This window comes from Mastomys coucha, unplaced genomic scaffold (genome assembly GCF_008632895.1).
Source record: "Mastomys coucha isolate ucsf_1 unplaced genomic scaffold, UCSF_Mcou_1 pScaffold22, whole genome shotgun sequence".
In the NCBI taxonomy this organism is placed as follows: Eukaryota; Metazoa; Chordata; class Mammalia; order Rodentia; family Muridae; genus Mastomys; species Mastomys coucha.
Window position 1 is genome coordinate 176,627,847 of NW_022196905.1, and position 17,660 is coordinate 176,645,506.

The 17,660-nt window shown below is 48.7% G+C and overlaps 1 protein-coding gene and 1 long non-coding RNA gene across 3 annotated transcripts in view; one reads left to right on the forward strand and one right to left on the reverse strand.

Moving 5' to 3' along the window:
- Positions 1-736: 736 nt before the first annotated feature.
- Positions 737-17,660, forward strand: part of Mfhas1 (malignant fibrous histiocytoma amplified sequence 1) — a 94,722-nt gene continuing 77,798 nt past the window's right edge. For both annotated transcript variants that reach the window (XR_004109877.1, XM_031339538.1), the window contains exon 1: positions 737-4,319. Coding sequence is in view for 1 of the 2 variants with exons in the window: in XM_031339538.1 (XP_031195398.1) it covers positions 1,334-4,319 (2,986 nt within the window). In the remaining variant the exon portion in view is untranslated. The remainder of the gene's footprint in view (positions 4,320-17,660) is intronic.
- LOC116069155 lies at positions 6,682-11,380 on the reverse strand. Its single transcript, XR_004109878.1, has 2 exons — positions 8,766-11,380; positions 6,682-7,294 (listed from the first exon to the last, which is right to left on the reverse strand). It is a non-coding gene; the product is annotated as an uncharacterized LOC116069155 (long non-coding RNA).

A 17,660-nucleotide genomic window follows, 5' to 3' on the forward strand; every position in this document is an offset into this window, starting at 1 on the left:
ACCAACTTGCTCTCAGTGGAAAAAACCCACACTGAACCCTGCACAGAGAAAATGTGTCTGATACTACCGTCATTTCTTTGAATCCACGGAGTACCGGGAATGTCGGATTCAAGATGTAGCATGTTGCATGCGGCTGTGAGGATAGATGGGATAGCCGGGATAAGACATCTTGCATTGCCTCCAACTCCCGCCCACCCACAGCAGGCCAGAGAGGTCCTGGCTCAAACCTGGGGAGCTGAAAAACTAGGCTTCCGTTGACCTCGTATAAATACTCCCCAATAACTACTTATCAAATGGATTAAAAGGTTGTCTACTTTCCCCCCATCTGCCTTTTATTTAATCACCCTCTTGTTCTAAGCTCCTTTGACACCCGGGTCCCTAAATTCTGCCGGCTCCACAATGGTGTGGACGTAGGGTGCATGGAAAGGATAAGCAAGAAAGCCAGCTAAATCCTATGCTTAGGGATGAATAAGAAATCCTTAGGGACCAAGGCCAACAAAGAGCCTGATGTAGGAGAACCCAACCCAGAGACCCCGGAGTCCCACACCAGCCTTGAGGAGCGCATCTGGTGCGCCTGGCACAGGGCGAGGTCCACGTCGCCGGCCCCACCGCGGCTAGAGCCCCCCAAACCCCGAAGCCTACGCTCGCTCGCAACTCCCGCCCCCGGGGCGGTGCCGGGAACAAGCGGCGCCTCCGCCGGTCACGTGGGGGCCGCTCCACCGGGCGGCGCTGTAGCTTCCCGATCGCGCTCTCCCAGCGCCGGGGACGCGGCGCTCGCGCTCCCGCCCGAGCCGCGGGGAAACGGAGACAAGGAGACGCCGCCACCTCCGGCGCCCCGGCCCTGCGCCCGCAGCATGCCCGCCGCGGAGCCGAGCGCCGCTCTCCTCCTGCAGCTCGGAGAGGCGACGCCGCAGGCCTCCGGGCCGCCGCTGCGAGGGTAGCGGGGCTGGAGTCGGCTACCGAGGCTCCGCGAGGCGGGCGGAGCTGGAGGAGGAGCAGGCATCCTCCGCGGCGCGGCGGGCGGCGGCCCTGCTGCCCGGCGCGCCCATGGCCCCGGAGCACGGAGAATGCGAGCCGCGTTGTGCGGCCGCAGCCCAGCTCCGAGCCGCTTGCCCGGAGCCCCCCAAAGCTGCCTGCGTCGCTGCCGCCCCCCAGTTGCGGGCTCCCGGCCACTGGCTGCGCTAGGACCCACGGCCGCCGGCCGCGCAGGGGTGGTGGCCCGGGAGCAGCGGGAACTAGAGGGCCCAGGAGCTGGGCGCCGGCCGGAGTCCAGCGCGGCATGCAGCTGCGGGCTCCGGTACCGGCGTGAGGGTTGTCGGCGCGGGGCCCCGCCATGGCTGGCAAGGACAGTGGCAACCTGAAGACGGTGAGGCTGTGGCGGGACGCCGCCCTGCGCGCCAGGAAGCTGCGGAGCAACCTGCGCCAGCTCACACTCAGCTGCCCGGGGTCCGGAGGCGACTCACTGGAGTCCCCCGAAGCCCCCCAGCTGGTGCTGCCGGCCAACATCGGGGACATTGAGGTGCTGAACCTGGGGAACAACGGGCTCGAGGATGTGCCTGAAGGTCTGGGGTCAGCTCTGGGCAGCCTTCGCGTCTTGATCTTGCGCAGGAACCGCTTTGCCCGGCTGCCCCCTGCGGTGGCGGAGCTGGGTCACCACCTTACCGAACTGGACGTCAGCCACAACCGGCTGACCATCCTGGGAGCCGAGGTGGTGAGCGCCCTAAGGGAGCTGCGCAAGCTCAACCTGAGCCACAACCAGCTGCCAGCCCTGCCTGCCCAGCTGGGTGCTCTGGCCCACCTGGAGGAGCTGGATGTCAGCTTCAACCGGCTAGCGCATCTGCCAGATTCCTTCTCCTGCCTCAACCACCTGCGTACCCTTGACGTGGACCACAACCAGCTCACCGCCTTTCCCCAGCAGCTGCTGCAGCTGGCTGCCCTGGAGGAGCTGGACGTATCCAGCAACCGGCTGCGAGGCCTACCTGAGGATATCAGTGCCCTGCGTGCCCTCAAGATTCTCTGGCTTAGCGGGGCCGAGCTTGGCACGCTGCCCAGCGGCTTCTGTGAGCTGGCCAGTTTGGAGAGCCTCATGCTAGACAACAACGGGCTACAGGCTCTGCCCGACGAGTTCAGCCGTCTGCAAAGGCTCAAAATGCTCAACCTGTCTTCCAACCTCTTCGAGGAGTTCCCCGCTGCGCTGCTGCCCCTGGCTGGTCTGGAGGAGCTCTACCTTAGTCGGAATCAGCTCACCTCAGTGCCCTCTCTTATCGCCGGGCTGGGCCGGCTTCTCACCTTGTGGCTGGATAATAACCGCATCCGGTACCTGCCAGACTCCATTGTGGAGCTGACTGGCCTGGAGGAACTGGTACTTCAGGGCAACCAGATCGCGGTTCTGCCCGACAACTTTGGCCAGCTCTCGCGGGTAGGCTTGTGGAAAATCAAGGACAACCCACTGATCCAGCCCCCTTATGAAGTCTGCATGAAGGGGATCCCTTACATCGCAGCCTACCAGAAGGAATTGGCTCATTCTCAGCCAGCGGTGCAACCCCGGCTCAAGCTGCTCCTGATGGGCCACAAGGCTGCAGGAAAGACCCTGCTTCGACACTGCCTCACTGAGGACAGAGTGGAGGGAGGGCAAGGAGGAGGGGACAAGGAGAAGAGCTACCTACCTTTCCCTCCCTTTGGGAGTAAGGGCATCGAGGTGACCAGCTGGACGGCGGATGCTTCGCGGGGCTTGCGGTTCATTGTGTATGACCTAGCCGGCGATGAAAGCTATGAGGTGATACAGCCCTTCTTCCTCTCCCCGGGAGCCCTGTATGTGCTCGTGGTCAACTTGGCCACCTATGAACCTCGCTGCTTTCCCACTACCGTGGGCTCCTTCTTGCATCGGGTGGGGGCCCGTGTGCCCCACGCCGTGGTGTGTATTGTGGGCACACACGCGGACCTGTGTGGGGAGCGGGAGCTGGAGGAGAAGTGTCTGGACATTCACCGACAGATCGCCCTGCAGGAGAAGCACGATGCAGAGGGCCTAAGCCATCTAGCTAAGGTGGTCGATGAGGCCCTGGCTCGGGACTTCGAGCTGCGCTCTGCCAGCCCCCACGCAGCCTACTACGGTGTTTCGGACAAGAACCTTCGGAGGCGCAAGGCCCATTTTCAATACCTGCTTAACCACCGGCTGCAGATCCTCTCGCCCGTGTTGCCTGTTAGCTGCAGGGACCCCCTCCAATTGCAACGCCTTCGAGACAAACTGCTCTCTGTGGCGGAGCACCGAGAAATCTTCCCCAACTTACACAGAGTCCTGCCTCGATCTTGGCAGGTACTGGAGGAACTGCATTTCCAGCCACCTCAGGCGCAACGACTGTGGCTAAGCTGGTGGGACTCTGCCCGCCTGGGCCTGCAGGCAGGTCTGACTGAGGACCGGCTCCAGAGCGCTCTTTCCTACCTGCATGAGAGCGGCAAACTGCTCTATTTTGAGGATAGCCCGGCCCTCAAGGAGCATGTCTTCCACAACCTCACCCGCCTCATTGACATCCTCAATGTCTTTTTCCAGAGAGATGCTTCTTTGCTGCTGCATAAACTGCTCCTAGGGACCAATGGGGAGGGGGAAGGGGAGGGGGAAAGTTTCCCCACCATAGCAGTGCCCACCCCGGGTCAGGACCCACTCCGGGCCACCCAGCTTCATCATTATGTGGAAGGCTTTCTGCTGCATGGGCTTCTGCCAGCCCACATCATTCGGTTGCTGCTTAAGCCTCACGTCCAGGCCCAGCAGGACTTGCAGCTCCTGCTGGAGCTGTTGGAGAAGATGGGACTCTGTTACTGCCTCAATAAACCCAAGGGTAAGCCTTTGAATGGCTCCACGGCTTGGTACAAGTTCCCATGCTACGTGCAGAATGAGGTGCCTCATGCTGAGGCCTGGATTAATGGCACCAACCTAGCCGGGCAATCTTTTGTGGCTGAACAGTTGCAGATCGAATATAGTTTTCCCTTTACCTTTCCACCTGGATTGTTTGCACGTTACAGTGTCCAGATCAACAGCCATGTGGTGCACAGGTCGGATGGGAAATTTCAGATCTTTGCATATAGAGGGAAAGTTCCCGTGGTGGTGAGTTACAGACCTGCCAAGGGGGTCCTGCAGCCAGACACCCTGTCCATTGCCAGCCACGCATCCTTACCAAATATATGGACCGCATGGCAAGCCATCACCCCTTTGGTAGAGGAGCTGAATGTCCTACTTCAGGAGTGGCCTGGACTGCACTACACTGTGCACATCCTCTGTTCTAAGTGCCTTAAGAGAGGGTCGCCAAATCCACACGCTTTCCCAGGTAGGTGGAGAGGCTATTTGGGATTCTGTGACGGTTTGCCTTGTGCTGTGTTTTGGAGACTTGTTTCTCACGTGGCACGAATGTTTCTGTAGTCTCAGGCTTTCCAGGAAAGCCTTTCAAGGTAAATCAAGGGCGGTCCGCCAGGTGAACTTGTGCCACGAGCGTCATTCTCTTCTAATAGAGAGACTCAAACTGCCAGATTTACACATTTCCAACCTGCCGTTATTATTCTATGCAAGCCAGTCACATTTGCAGAAGGCAATCTCAGGTGATTGCACAGAGGCTGGGATGAGTGTGATGTTAGACCTGTCTGAGCCTCCTCCATTCTCACAGGCATTAGACACACGTCCATCAGAGAGAGGAGCCTGAGTCTGAGTCGGAGGTCATATTCTTTTGTTTAAAGTCCTCGTGTAACCAGCAAGTCAGAGTTAGGACTGGCTTTTCCCGGAGAAATCCCAAGAATGTTCTGTAATCGGGATGAGTGATGGCTGAGTAGTCTGTAACGCATGCCTGCCTCTCGGCAGTGCAGACTTGACCAGCTCCAGAGAAGAGAGAGGACTCACTTCTCTGAAGGGAGTTTCCTCTGACATTTCTTGGCAGTTTTGAGCTCTGCAGACATCATGAGATAGCTTCTTGGTAAATGGGGCTTTCCGAAGGTGGTTTTTAAGTGAAGGAGGGGAAGAAAGCAAGAAAAGAAAACCCAAGCGCCTTCTAGGGTGTGTTTCCCAATAGTTTTCTTTTCTTTTTCCTTTTGTAAACAGTTATAGGTGAACGAGAGAATTTAGGACAAAGTTGTTTAAGCTTTAAAACAAGCAAGCAAGCAAGCAAGCAAATAAACTAGGAACCCTTCATTTAAAAAGCAATTTTAAAGGTTCAGCAACACTGAAGAACAGAAAGTCTGGCTTTCCATCTGCCCCCTCCTCCCCCAAAGCATAGGCTCCCCACCCTCATTCATCATTCTTTGCACAGGACCAGTCAGTTCACTCCATCCCTCCACCCTCAGGAGCGAATCCTCGCCTGGAATTCCTAGCTTACATTACTGATCCCTTTGGGTGTTTATTCTTGTGGGTTTGGGGCAATTGCATAATGAATGACATGTGTCTATCATTGTAATGTTATCTAGGGTAGTTTTACCACCCTGAAAAAAAAGGCCTTTGTGCTCCTTTATCCTCTCTTACCTGTCCTGGGAACTCCTGGTCTTTTTACTGTTCTTGTCTGGAAGGTTTCTCACCCCACCCCTCACCCCCCACCCCTGGTTAATTAGTCGAACACTTTTAGGTAGGAACTGTTTCCTTGTCGTTAGAGGTTCTCTAACAGCTGATTTGTGCACATTCCCCCCCCCCCCATAGTGTTACAAGCATCCTTAGCACAGATCCTGTAACAATAGGGCCGCCGAGCCCTTCTCACCTTGGTTCCCCATTGCCCAGGGTTGGTTGAGGAGTGATGAATGGGAAGACTGAATGCCGCTCTGATCTTTGTCTTGGCCGGGGTGGCAACTAGAATGCAGCCTGTCACAGTGCCGGAAGGAACAGGACACCAACGTTTCCGAAGGCAAGGTCTTTCTGTTGCCCTAGATCTAGGCTTGATTCTTCAGTGTGAGAAAAGCCACCACATTGGATTACCAGCCAGTGGAGATAACCATTCTGTGTGATTATCTGGTATCTTGTCAACCGGTCCTGACTCAGTGGATGCCTCCATGTGTTTGCCATTGGATTTTATTCATGGAAGGCAAACATCTTCCTTGCTGTGTTACTAAGTTGTGCAAAGGAGCCCTCTACTCCCGGGGGGGTACTCAACAGAGAGAGTTCTCTGAAACCAGGTCTTGCTTAATGCAGAGATAGAGTATGAATTAAATTAATGCCATGCATGCCAAAGGGAAGGGCATAGGTTAGAGAACGAGGACCACCAGTTGGGGTTGAAGAATTCTACTAGGAAGACAGTGAGGCTGGGGTGATTTCTACCCTCACCTCCTCTCTTAAGTTTTTACTTCTGTTGCATAGGGAGATGACTAGACAATAGGAAGGCCCCACTTGTGTCTCCATTTGCCTTTTTCCATTGCTGCCCCCAGCTGGCAATCCAAGTTATAAGGAAGACATTACTTTTCAAAGTTGAGAAAGGAAAAGAGAAGAATTGTAAGAATACACATCTATATTGAGAAATATGCCAGCAGTTATTATTTTTTTTTAAAACATGCATGGAACGTTTCTATCTTATTTGTGACAGAAATGTTATTTTTTAAAAAATTTGTCTTGGCTTATATTTTTTTACCCCTAAAGTAGCAGAGAAATCAGAAATATTGGGAAGGCTGACAGTATTGTTTTTCTTTACACGTTGACAACAACAACAAAAAGAACAGGATTTGTTTTTCGCTCATCTTTTTTTCTGGGGTTCCCAGCCTTTATTCGTAAGTGTCATAATCCTGAAAGGTCTGCTAAGAACTACGAGTAGTAAATCTCAATGACACGAGGGAGAAATGGCAGATTGGGTGTTCGGTTATGAGAGGACATACCCTTGGTGATTAAGACATGTTTCAGCTTCGTAGAAGCTTTAGTCTTTGGGTAGCTTTCTGTCTTTCTATGGAGTCATTCACTTCTTAGGGACAGAAAATTGGAGACTTCCTTTTACACTTCATTAAAGTTTCAGGTTCTCTTGTAAACCCACAATTTTACATACAATGGTTTAAAAACTGATTATTTTATGTTTTTTTTTGTTTTTTTGTTTTTGTCTCCCCTTGGGACATTGAGTGCCATTTCCCATGTTGCCTGGTACCATTCAGCTGAAGCATCCATCCCATTAAAAATTTTTAAAGTGTTCTTATATGGAAAACCCATTCTGATCTTGCTCAACTCCATTCTCTGTCGAGAGCTGCTTAGCTGGCTGAATGAAGCCGAGCTGGAGTTCTCTTGCTTTAATTTTGGAGATCCTTGGCCAGCAACCATGGGTTTAAAATTTCTCGTGGATGAGATCCAATCACACTGTCAATGAGATTACAGATCTTAGTTAAGATTTATTTATTATAGATTTTTATGTAAGACAATTGGGCTGATATATGAGTGTGTTAAGTAAAGATTTATTTATTTCTTCTATCTGCATGGATGTTTAGTCTGCATGTCTGTCTGTCTGTACAGAAGAGGAGGTGGGATGCCCAGAAATGGAGTTATGGATAGTTGTTAGCGGCCATGTGGGTGCTGGGAATTGAACCCTGGTACTCCAGAAGAGGAACCAGTGTTCTTAACTGCTGGGGCATCTCACTAGCTCTCCAGAGTTCTTCCAGAAACTAAAGACAGGCCTGTAAGATACTTAAATGTTGCTGTAGCTCAGTAGGTAAAGGGACTTGTCTTGCAATCCTAGACACCTGAGTTCTATTCCCAGAACCCACGTAAAGGTAGAAGGTTGAACAGGCCTCCACACATGTGCTGAATTGTGTGTGCACACACAAACACAATCATTTCTCAGATTATCACTGGGTTCAGACTCCTGCCTGTACCTACTACCCTCTTCCATTCCTCCCCTGTAATTGGTCCTGGGCTCTCATTCCCAGAGTGCACTGTTCTTCCTAAGGGATGTTTATTCATGTTTTCCTTCTCTTCTGTCAGTATCATTTAAACCAGAATGGTCAGCCTCCTGAGGTTGGCTGGCCTGATGAACTAAGTGGCTACTACATTGGACCACAGCAAGATTGCAGTACATTGATAACATTTCAGCAATCGAATGATGGCTTTGTGGTTTTGAGTTGGAAGAATATGTCTTAGTCTAAGTGACTTTGAATATAAGCTTCCACTCATATTCAAATATTTACCCTCCAAGTTATGAGTGGTAATTTTAAGCAAGAAGAAAGTAATCCAGTAAGCTTAATTATCTGGTTTTCTTTGCTTTTGGCCACGTTCACTCACATAGACCATTTCCATATCTCAGAAGTACCCTTCATTTTCCTTTGCACCTAGTGTGTACCTGCCGGACCGTATGTAACCTGTCTTACTTTGTATGCCTGTCTGACAGTGTGCGCCTGTGTAACTGTATGTGTGTGCTTGTCCTACAGTGTGTGCCCATATGATGTGTGTCTGCCTGAGAGTGGATGCCCGTCTGATAGTTGTTTACCCATCTGACTGTGTGTTTGTCTGGCTCTGTGTACTTGTCTAACAGTGTGTGCCTATCTGTTGTACACACCCAACTGTGTGCACCAGCCTGACTGCATGCTAGTCTGACTGTGTGTCCTGGTCTGAGTGTGTCTGATTGTCTGATGATGCATGTCTGTCTGGTACTTAGAGTATTTCTCTGTTTCGAGGAGTGGTTGTATATGTCCTAATACTTTTCTTGATTAGTCTGTTCACTTGCTTCCTCTCAGCAGAGACCTGCCTGAGGCGCTGTGGTCCCTGGAAGCCTCTCAGGTGCTCTCTGAGTGACTGGCGCCTTTGTTGTACTGTCGAGTTCCCAGGTAGTACCTACCGGATGGTGAGCCTGCCTTGGCTTGCTTCCTGTACTCAGATGTCCTAGCTCTCCTGCTGGGTCCGGACCACAAGCACTTGCCCTTGAATGGGCTCTTCATTTTGACTACTGAAGCGGAGCAAAGTTCTTGCCTTATTATATCTAAATTTTACAATTACTGGAATCTGAGCATGACCTAGTTGCTTGGATTGAATTAGTCATTGTTTTTGAACTCCACCATGCTTATTCAATATCTTTTTTAGCTTCACTGTATTAATATTGATGCCCCCTGGGTTTTTATTTTTATAAACAGGCCTCATTGAACTCTGTAGGACTTTGCTCTGCATAAAAAGAAAAAAAAACCCTTTAATAATGTATTAAGAAAAAGAAATGCTGTACAGAATACAGTTCAAAGAGGTCTACAGAGTACTCAGGTTCTTTTAAGGTATAGGAGTCCCTGCTTTTCAGTTCTAGGGTGTACTCTCAAGTTCTAGGGTGTACCCTGCTCAGGTACCTGAGAACTTCTCCTCAGAGAAAGCGTTTTTGTTTGTAACCCACAGTTTATGTGATGGCCTGCCTCCTGCTTCTCTTCTTGCTCCCTGGTGAGCCTGGCTCTTTCTCTCGTTCACTTTATCTGATATCTAACACATGGATGGGCACCCTCACTTTATCTGATATCTAACACATGGATGGGCACCCTCACTTTATCTGATATCTAACACATGGATGGGCACCCTCAGGGATGTTTGGGAAGGAGTAGGCAAGGAGCTAGAATAGCAGAGCTTTCCCCATGACTGGGAGGAAGTGCCAGTTTTGCCCATTGCACAGGAAAGGGTGTGTGGGAAGGGCCAGTTCTGGAGTGAATGTTTCTTTTCTCCCCGCTTTGGTTCTTAATTCTTGTCTCCCCATTGGGAACAACCTAATGAAAGACTCAGCAGCCATCATTAGTGGGCTTCTGTTTGAGTTGTTGAAAACCGTGGCAAGTGCTGGCCAAGTCTTTACCCTCTCTTGTCACCTGCAGCTCTGTGCCAGTGTCTGTGGAAATACACAGGAAGGTCTATTTGGGGCGGGCTCAGCCAGCCAGGCCTTAGGTCTCTCAGGCTCAGACTTTCTGACAGGAAACCAGTTGCTGGGAGTCGGGGGCCTCACTTTGTCTTTCTCCAGGGGTTGGTGGCCTTTCCCTCGGAGGAAGTGAAAGCACACAGGTACACATTCTCTAGTGCTGCTCTGGCCTTAGTGAAAACCGGCCGCCGTCTCCTCAGAACGACTGATAGGCAGGCATCTCAGACACCCCCAGAATGCATGTGACCAACTCATGAAACTTAAGAGACTCCCCCTCCCACCACCCCTTCTCTGAGGGATGGTACTATGCCTTAGGGACTCTTCTTTTGCCCTCTGATGTTTCATGGCAGCCGACTGGGTAGCACTGGAAATGGCTGAGCAGGTGGGAGGAACTACACAGCCACTGGTTCTGAGAGGTCAAGACTTTGTGTTATCTCTGATTCCTTGTAAGTGGGTTTTGGGCCATTTTCTGGTGTTCTCTGTCTGCAAGTGTATATGTTGAGGTTTACCATGCGATTTTTTTGTTTCTTGTTTGTGTTCTTCCCCCTTTTGTACAAAGTCTCACAGAAATAAATGGAGAGGGGACGGATGGTCAGGATACCTCGTCGAGCATGTAGGAGCTGGCTGTCTAAAGCCTTCTGCTACCTGACCTTATGTCTAGTCCCCTAGGGCACTGGTGACTCTTCCTCCTAAAGCAGAGCTCTCTTAGCTCTTCCTCCCCTGATTGGCTCAGACCTTCCCCTTAACTTTGACTTCCATAGGGGGAAAGGTTCAGTGACGGAGGAACAGGAACCCATGATTGGTGGAAGTGGAATGGGTCCAGGAAGGCAGATTTTTTTTTTCCCAGTGGCTTTACCCTCTTCCAGGCAATGTTGCCTCCCAGAATTCCACCCTGGGTCCGGCCTATTGATTGGAGATCCAGAGAAGACCGTGGTGGAGTGGCTGGCTGTGGTACAGACAAGCCCGTGTGTACTGCATACTTGGCAGCTGCGTCGATAACAATTCCCAGATATCCTTGCCAGCAGGCTGACTTCTTTGTAGAGAATGAGAAGGAAAATTCTGGAGTTATTTTTATTTTTGGCAGTAAGTGCTCAAAAAACATTTATTTCTTCAGTGTAATGTCCTAAGCTGGAAACACCGAGGCTTGTTTTTTTTTTTTATTTTGGTTTTCTTAAAAAAGAATACATGAGGGAGGAGTCCCTGAGCAACAGGACACCCATGAAAGGTAGAGAATACAAACATCGAGGACCACAGTGGTGTGTGCCTGGAGAGTGACAGGGTGGTCAGAGGAGCCAGGCAGCTTTGTGGGATGCCAGATGCCTAGAGGCTCTCCCTGTTTGCTTCCGGAAAGTTCCTGCGGCTCCAAACCTTAGCCTTGGGCACCCAGGCTGTCCCCACTTCCTCTCACAGTCTGCACAATGGCACTTGCTAGAGAATGTTTTGGGGTGGGGTGGCTTCATGAGTCAAGTGCTTGCTGTGGGTGCCCGTGCTGCCTTTTGCTTCTTATGCCTCCTCCTCCCTCCCCTCCTCCTCCCTCCCCTCCTCCTCCCTCCCCTCCTCCTCCATCCCCTTCTTCCCCCTCTCCCTCCTCCTCCTTCCCTTTCTCTTCCTCATGTCACCCCCACCTCTTCTCCCCTCTTCCTCCTCCTCTCAAGGTAAAATCTATCAAATGTAAGATCAACCATTTTAAAGTGAACACTTCACTGGTATTTCCTACCATCACAGAACTGTGCAAGCATGACCTTCGAGCCAAGTGCTTGTGTGGGCAAGGAGCGCCAAGGCAGGGCCGGGCCTCCTCCCTGGGATGGATTGCTTGGGAATTCTTCCACCTGGCTCTGCGTGCCAACTTTCTTTGCAGGGCATGGCTTAAGAGTTTGGGTGCTTCCCCATTGACTGGCCATCTCTCTCATGGCCATATTGGGATTCTCTTCTTAGGGATAGTGAGTACAGCAGGTAGAGTTTATTCTGGTGTGTGTGTGTGTGTGTGTGTGAGAGAGAGATCACCCACACATGACCCACATAGGATGACAAAGAACACATGGGAGAGAATGAGTCTGTGGAACTTCTATCTTCGGCATAGAGCTTTTATGATTTTTTTTTTTTGGTACATTTTGAGTGATATGCCCGGAGTGCTTGATCCTTAGGCCACAGATAGATAAGCTGGTAAGGGCTGGGAATATTTCAATATTAGGATATTACCACACAGGACAGTTTACCAGCTTGAGTCTGTCACCAGTCACATTTGAATCCCCGCTGTTCACAGACATCTGAGCTGCGCTGGAAGTTTTAGGAGAATAAAGGAAAATGCACCCCTTTGGCCGTGGGTGTGGGATCTTAACGTGATGAATGGTCCTTCATTTATGGAATCTGACCATCTAGAGATAGAAATCGTTGGGTGTTTGTGAGATGTTTGGCTTCTCATTTTTCTAGGGGAAAAAAAAAATCCGCTCATTTAAAGAGAAACTGACTCCCTGTTTAGATTTACTTGATGAGGAAGACTAGGTAGAAAGGAATGTCCACATTCCTCTCTCCAGTTGACTCAGAGCCTGGATACTTTGTTGCAGTAAATCCCAGGCAGAGCCTGAGAGAATGATGGTATGGGCAGCATCACCAGCATCAACACCAGCATCATCACCAAGTCTTTCTGAAACCTTTCAAAGCTAATCATCCCTTTTGAAGGAGAGAAAGTTACCTTTTTGCTAAGGATCACTACGTTCTTGGTTATTTATTTGCCTCTCCTTTGGAAGGATCAAGGCCATCAGTCATTTTCAGACTCTGAAGACAGCACCAATTAAAGTGGGTGTTGTCAAGCATGTGTGACTGCTACTTATAGGTTTCTTTGTTGAGAGAGATTTTGTTGAGATGTCTTCCTGTTATTAGCCTATTAAATGTCGAGAGATTCAAAGAGTTAAACAGCTCAGATCCTCCCGCTCCCAAGATGCATCATCTCAGATCCTTATTGTTCCCAGGATGAGTCATGTACCCTTGACATGGTGTTAGAACTACATGCTAGCAGTAGCGAGTTAGGGGTAGTAAGGAGCACAACCCTTTATCCCTCCCTTGTTTGAAAAGAGAGAGCTTAAGAATAGTTGTGGAAGTGATGGAGAGGTGGCTCAGTGGGTAGCGGGAGGACCTGGGTTAGGATCCTAGTACCCACGCAAAAAGCTGCTTGTCTTAGCATGCAGCTGCAATCCTAGCAGCTAGAATACCAGGACATTCTCTGATTTCTGTATTTATGCTGGAGCATGCGCCAAATCTTCTTCTTCTACTACTTCTACTACTGCTCACACACTTTCCTACCTAGCACTTTCCTAAGAAAGGAAGATCCCTGGGGTGTCTTGCACACCTGTGCACACACACACACATACACAATGACACGTACATGCACACACACACATGCACATGCATGCCATCATGTCTATGAACTCCACAAGAACATCCTCTGATTTCTGCATTTATGCTGGAGCATGTGCCCAATCTACTACTACTACTGCTACTACTACTATTACTACTACTACTACATACACACACACACACACACACACACACACACACACACACACACACACACACAAACCCCATTAGAAAAAATTAAAAAGGAAAAGCAAGGAGATATATTTTTTTTAATAACAGTAAAATTGAAGCATTCTAATTCAGTGGTCCGTCTGTCATTGTTAGGGGTATGGTTGGAGGACACCAAGAGATTGAGCTTGTGCTGAGCTTTCAGCACACTCAGAGCCCTCACTCGAGTGATCTTACTCAGATCCTTGGTAACCCTATGAGGTAAGGATCGCTGGACCCTTAGCTTTCCAGTGGAGATTAGCTTTAGCCAGTAAGTGACTTCCGTAAGAGCAGTCTGGGTTTGCTTTAGCCTCTTCTGTTCATCTCTCAGAGGGGAGATTCTGCAGAAAATGTCTACCATACCACTAATAGCTGGGGCTGCAGTGTGGAGTCAGCAGAGGTCATGGTCAGGGGTGTGAGCTCTGAGAAAAGCATGCCACGGCCATGCCTGTGAGGCCACTCTGCGGCTGAGTGTTAGAGATAGCTTTCAGGTGACCACAGGAAGAAGGAAGTCGGTCTCAGTAGGTGAAGGGGGCTGAAGGCCGTGGTGGGCATGATAGAGATTGTGTGCTCAAAGCATTTGGCATGTAGGAGTTATGATAAGGAAGGGGGTTCCTTATTTGAATGACATTTCGGGACCCGACATTTTTGGCAGTGACTCTTGATGGCCCTTGAATTAGACCTCTGAAGCACTATTCCAGCATGGCGTTTGCCACTGGGCAGCCTTCTGCTGAACCCTGGGAGGCATTTGCAGCTGTGCCAGTGGAAAGACAGCCTCAGATGATATGCAAGGGACACGGTGTCCAAGTGTGACCACTTCCTCCAGGTCAGAGTACAGGGAAGAAAGGGCCATAGGTCATCCCCAAAGCATGATGGCTGGATGCCTCGGTAATCCATAGGACTGTATGTGAGGACATTGGTTTGCCTCGCTGTAAATCTTACCATAACAGCCCCTGAGAAAAGCGATTGGAATTTAACACAGTTATTGTTTAGCTGTGAACCCTTTACATCTCTACTCTCTTTACGTATTGCTTGTAACTCTAGAGTAAGAGAAAGTACGGCTTTAACTAAGTTTGCTTCTCAGTACCCTATTCTATGCATATCATTCATCTGGATGTAACTGACTTCCGGAAGCCAGGGTTTCTTGAATTGATCTGTCTGTTACTACTTGAGTTTTCCTGTCTTTACCTTTCATTTTTCCCAAATATTCTCTGTTGCCTTTTGACGGAAATGCTTATAAGTTCAGAATATTAAAAAAATATATATGGTTTGTATTCTTTCTGCTTTGATTTGAAACATAGGATTTATGCTGCTTTTTAAAGTTGAAACATTCTAGGCTGGTAAGATGGCTCAGTGGCACAGGCGATTGGCATGCATGCAAACCTGAAGACCTGAATTCAATCCCTGGAGCCCAAGTAAAAGTGGAAGGAGAGAATGATGTCCACAAGGACATTCTCTGATTTCTGTATTTATGCTGGAGCAATGTGCCAAATCTTTTTCTTCTACTGCTTCTACTACTACTCATACACACACACACACACACACACACACACACACACACTCACACACCCCATAATAATAAACAAAATTAAACTAAAAGGGAAAAGCAAGGAGTTTTTTTAATAACAGTAAAATTGAAGCACTCTAATACAGTGGTCAGTTGGTTGTGGATAGCTAGGCTCTGCTGTTTCAGCACTGTCAGCTGTGTGCCTTTGGAAGTCACAATAGTTTTTGTCCTGAGGGATGAATTAATGCACATATATTGCCTAGAAGGATGCTTTGTACATGATTAGAACTCTGAAGAGTTCACCTGCTGCTGGAACTACCATTTTCCAGAAGATATAAACTTTCAGATGTGTATTTGGAAATCTGATAAGCCTGTAGGTAAAATCCTCCTCTTCTCTTCTTCCTTCTCTTCTTCCTCCTCCTCTTCTTCCTTCTCTTCCTCCATCTCCTCCTCCTCCTCTTCTTCCTTCTTTTCTTCCATCTCCTCCTCCTCCTCTTCTTCCGCCTCTTCCTCCATCTCCTCCTCCTCTTCTTCCTTCTCTTCTTCCATCTCCTCCTTCTCCTCTTCTTCTTTCTCTTCTTCCATCTCCTCCTCCTCCTCTTCCTTCTTTTTATATATACTGGGGACATGACATAGTGCAATCTTATAGAAACTAATTTCCCCCATATTATAACAGAAATTTGGCTGGGAAAGGGGGAAGCACCACTCACAGCAGTACTGTGTTCCATAACCATTCCATGGTTTCTCTTTGCTCCCTCTTTAAGCTTAGGTTCTTAAAATATGAACTTAACTCACTATATAAATTATTTAAATATTGATTTTTTTCTTAAAATCAAAGCTATTGTCCATTACATTTCAGGGTCTCTCTAACTGCACAGTAAGGGTGAGTGCTTATGTAATAGTTAGGAAGGCCATTTTCGCTCTTTATTTAACTGTGTTCCCTTGGCTCAGCCATGTGAACACTTGCCTCTTATTGTAACTCTGTGATGAACTTTTCTCTGTTTTGCTGGTGGTATTTTTTTTCCTCCCCCCTCTGTTCTTTTGAGGCCTTTGCCAGGAGGTCCTCGAGCTTGTGGCAAGCCTGTTTCTGCCTTCTGAGCTTTAAGATTATAGGCCTGAGGTACCACACCTGGCTTGGTTGTATTTCTTTGTGGAAGTTTTATTGTTTGTTTGTTTTCTTTTCTGTTCGGGGGTCATGAACCTTTATCATCATTGACAGACTTTGTAGACAAAAGAACATAGCAGAGATGTGTGAAAACTGAATCTAGGGTTGTACGCATCCTTGTATTTACACACGGGAGCAGCTCTGTCCTTGAGTCAGTGCATAAGCAAGCACTCCTCAGATGCTCCTCTGCAGACAGCCCTGGGCACATTTGGAGCAGCCTATGAGGGCAAGGCTGTAGCATTCCTGCAGGAGGGTACCTGGTCTTTGTAGCTACAGCAGCTGGGCAGGTGCAGGAACTGCAGTGATGCCATAGCAGTTGGGATCTCTGTCCAATGTACATGAGTCCAGGTCCGAAGGAACCAGTAAACCTCGACCCCACTTTTTTGGAGGGCATGGTACAAGAGTTTGGCATTTGAGCAGCCATTTCCAAGGTGGGATCATGGAATGACAGGCAGGGAATGTCATGGTCTCAGAGTGTGTTTGTACAGCTTTCCTGCTACCTGTAAGATCCCTTCCCCGGGCTTCCCCTCTACAGGCCGGCATCCTAACAAGGCACTGATGTTTAATGGGAAACAGCACCTCGCTGGTGACTCATAGGTCTAATTAGTGAGGTTGTTCACTCACATGCATACTGCCTAATTACGTCGCCATTTTTCTGAGTTTTCAGATAATATCTTTTTGGCATTGTCATACTGGCTCTCAAAATCACAGTGCTTTATCAGTTTAACTCTTCACAAGCCTTTGTTGCATTTCCCCAGCTTGTTTGGCTTTTTGATTTTTCTAAGAATTCTTGATTTAGGTTTAAAATTTTTTACTACAATTGACTTGCCAGAGAACTGGAAATCCGTAACACTATCACAGAGAAATCATGCAATGATTCTTTGCTCCCATGACATTAGCAATAAGAAATATTGCTATGCAATAAAAGTATGCATGGTAAATTCAATAGCAGAAGCCACGCCCACCATCATCCACCTCACTTCTTTTGATTTGTACAGTGTTTCTTGTGGTATTTTTCAGGGATGATAAAACATGTGTTTGCATGTATTTGATCTGAAAGAGGTCATGTATGCTTATTCTGCACCTTGCATTTGAGCACTTAACAAATATTTTGGGGTGGGTGGTGTGGTTTGAGGGATGGTGCAAAAGGAAAGAATATGTACAACTCTGCCAGAGGTCCTGAGTTCAATTCTTAGCACCCGTCTGAGGCAGCTTATGACCACCTATACCTCCAACTTTGGGTAGATCCAACATCTCTGGCCTCCCCAGACATGTGAACTCAAGTGCACATGCCTACACGTACACACTATTAAAAATCTGTGCTTTGGTAATGCTGCCACAGTGGCAGTTTGTAAGCAGTCACTCACATATACACATTGCCTATATGTCTGTGGCCTATCTCATAATACTGTGGCCCTTTCACTACTGTTTAGTCAGTTCATGCCGACAGACCTTTGGTTTCTTCCATGCTGTTCTCAAGATTTTAAGCTAAGGAAAATTTCTACCTTTTAGAGGTTTAGCAATGAGCTGCTTCTTCTTCTTCTTCTTCCTCTTCTTCTTCTTCTTTTTCTTCTTCTTCTTCTTCTCCTTCTTCTTCTTCTTCTTCTTTTTCTTCTTCTTC